Here is a 3,386-nt window from a genome sequence, read left to right on the forward strand (position 1 = left end):
ATCCCTTTCTCCTGGTCGTCAAGGTTTCTTTCTCATCTGTTGTTGGCGTCCGTTGGTGGTCGTCCCGCCTGGACCTGCCCTGTTGGCATTTGCCCGGCCCGTGGTCGGCTATTTGCGATCGTCCTGCCCTGACCAATCTCCCGATCTCGCCCTTCAACGTGAAATAGTCGCCAGTGTCATGTCCCACCGATCGGTGATACTCGCACCATTTGGCTCTACCTTCTGCCCCCCATCGCGAACTAATTCTTGCGCTACTTCCTTCAACCGCATGTGTCTCCTTGACCTCTCAGAGCAGCTTCGTCAATTTCGCATTTGGATCCCTCTCTGCCCCTTCAGGCCGGCGAGGGTCAACGGGTTGCCATGGGCGGCGACGCTCGAGTTTTCCTTTTTTCGAATAAAGTTGCGCCTTGGAGAGTTCTTTTGTTTGGGTGACCCTCTTATTCTTCTACGTACGGCTCTTTTCCTTTTTCCACCCTCGTCTCTTCGACGATATCATGTCCCTTTGCCCGCTAACCTTTTCTGCCCTCGCTCGCTTTCTCTTAAGCGCGTAGTCCTCCTCATCCAGGATGTAGGCGTTCGCCCGGGCCCGTACTTCCGTCATTGAGAGGGCTGGCTTTCTACTCAACTTGCTGTTCAGTTTTCCCGGCAACAGTCCATTTTCGAAGGCGCGGGCGCAGGCTTGTGGCTCCAACTCCTCGATCTTCACAGATGCAGCACTATACCGCTTCATATATTGCTTCAAGGTTTCTCGCTCCAACTGACGGACATTGTACAGATCGTCGATTGTAACCTGCTTGATCTGGCTCGCAGAGAATTGGATGAGGAACTTGGATGAGAAATCACGGAATTTCGCTATGGACCCCCGAGGCAAAGTTGTGAACCAGGCCATTGCTGTGCCTTTGAATGTGGATGGAAACATCCTGCACTTCACCGCATCGGAAGCTGCACTTATCGCCATTTTCGCACTGAAGTAAAGTAAATGGTCCTTTGGATCAGTTCCTCCACTGTACGCTTCCAGGGAAAGGCTCTTCATGTTGTCTGGGATGGCTACCTCCCTTACTGCCACGGAGAACGGTTCGAACTCCGCGACCGCTTCTGCTTCTCGTTCTCCTTCGTCTTGCCGCTCGAGGCGACAAAATTCCAACTGTTCCTGCAAGTAATCATTCTGCTGCCGTATATCATCAATGTTGCGAGTCAGGCGCCTCTAGTCTCCGTCAGCGATCGGAGCTTCCCATCACTCTAGTGAGGTCGGTGGAGAGGGAAACGGAAGCGTCAGAGAAGGAGGAGGAGGCGGCGGTGAAGGCGTAGGAGAAGTCGACTGCTCAAGTTGTTCGCAACGAACCTCTTCTCGTCGCGGCCTTCCTCGTACACGGCGCGGTGGGGAACTGTGTCTTTGCTCCAGCTCTTCGTCGGGGCGTCGTTTACGTGTCGTCATCAAATTCCGATCACAAACTGGGAATTCAGCCTAGAACACAAAAATCGAAGAAAATTCCACAGAGAATCAAACTTCTCCCAATCAAAATCACAATCCACGTAGTCTGGGAATCAAAATCTACCGATTCCCACATACGGCGCCAAATGTTCCATCCAAGAACATAGAGATGAGGTATGGTACCTAGAGTGAAAGGATCGTGATACGAGAATCTAGAGAGAGTTTAGAGCGTAACCGCTTAGAGAGAGAATAACTGAATTTCAAGCTTTTATTTCTTAAATGAGCTAAGAGTCCCCTTACAATTGGTAACCACTGTAAGATCAAGATTTGGTCATGTGGTACAACTCTATGTTTTGATGATAACAAGTATTTATTTGTGGATGAACAACTATGATACTCTAATGTTTGTCTTGAGTGTTTTGACAAACAGGTTCTGATTCTGACACCAGAAGATATATTCGTCAGAAGTTCTGAAGATCTGAAGATCAGAGGATCTGAGGATCAGAGGATCAGAGGATCTGAAGATCAAAGGATCTGAGGATCAGAGGATCAGAAGATCTGAGGATCAGAAGATCTGAAGACCAGAAGCTCTGAGGGACCAGAGGCTCTGAAGGTCCAGAAGCTCTGAAGGTCCTGAAGCAGAAGGTACGAAGGATAGAGGATCCAAGCATCCCTCTGACTCTGATCACCAAGCTTCACAAGTTCCAACACGAAGCATAACTCTGATCAGAAGTCATTGGTTAAAGGCAAATGTCTCTATCAAGAAGTACAAGAACAGTGTACTATTCTGACAAGCCTACCTACCAAGGTTCAGCCACAGCAGGTTCTGGAAGTTCCAGAAATGCCCTCCAACGGTCATATTCTCTCAACAGAAATATCCTTTGCACCTTGGACTATAAAAGGCTGAAGAAAAGAAGAAAGCTAAGAGAGAGAAACCAAGAGCTGCAATACAAGAAAAGATTCAAGCCTCTACTTTCTTCATCTGTTCTTATTTAGTTTACACTCAGCTTATTTAGAAGCAAACCTTTGTAAACACCAACCTCAAACAGTTGTTTGATTTTCCTTAAGGGACCGGGTAGGTCAGTATCCTTAAGAAGACTAAGAGAGTGAATCTTAGTGGTGATTCCTTTAGGAGATCAAGGTTGATCGGATCCTAGAGAAGACTAAGAGAATGAATCTTAGTGTGAGCTAAGTCAGTGTATTGTTAGTCACTTGTATGTTTCAAGTGCAGTTGTAACAATTATCTGATTAGTGGATTGCCTTCATTCTAAGAAGGAATAAATCACCTTAACGGGTGGACTGGATTAGCTTGAGGGATTTATCAAGTGAACCAGGATAAAATACTTGTGTGCTTTTCTATCTCTTATCTTTAGCACTTAAGTTCTCGAAAGATTTGTCAAAATCTTTAAGGTGGAAGCTTTATCTTGAAAACGCTATTCAACCCCCCCTTCTAGTCGTTTTTCACACCTTCAATTGGTATCAGAGCGCAAGTTCTGATTACCACACTTAACAGTGTTCAGTAGATCCGGGCCAGTGTGAAAAACTCATGGATTCCACCACTACTACAAGCAAATATCAATACAGTGCAAGACCACCTATCTTTGATGGTCAGAGATTTGATTTCTGGAAAGACAGAATCAAAAGCTTCTTTCTTGGCTTTGATCCTGATCTTTGGGATTTTGTTGTTGATGGCTACACCCCTCCTGTTGATGTACATGGTGTAAAGATCCCAAGGAAGAAGATGAGTGAAGATCAAAAGAAGGAGTTCAGAGATCATCACAGATCAAGAGCTATTCTGCAAAGTGCCATTTCATATGAAGAATATGAGAAAATTACTGATCGTGATTCCGCTAAGTGTATCCTTGATTCCTTAAAGATGACACATGAAGGAAACAAGAAGGTGAAAGAATCAAAGGCGCTGTCCTTGATCCATAAATATGAATCCTTCATCATG

General features: G+C 45.8%; 1 protein-coding gene across 1 annotated transcript; it reads right to left on the reverse strand.

Annotated features, from left to right (window-relative positions):
- Positions 1-445: 445 nt before the first annotated feature.
- Positions 446-958, reverse strand: LOC130712766 (uncharacterized). Its single transcript, XM_057562583.1, has one exon. The coding sequence runs from the start codon at positions 956-958 to the stop codon at positions 446-448; it is 513 nt and encodes a 170-aa protein (XP_057418566.1).
- Positions 959-3,386: the final 2,428 nt, after the last annotated feature.

This window comes from Lotus japonicus, chromosome 4 (assembly GCF_012489685.1).
Source record: "Lotus japonicus ecotype B-129 chromosome 4, LjGifu_v1.2".
Taxonomy (NCBI): Eukaryota; Viridiplantae; Streptophyta; class Magnoliopsida; order Fabales; family Fabaceae; genus Lotus; species Lotus japonicus.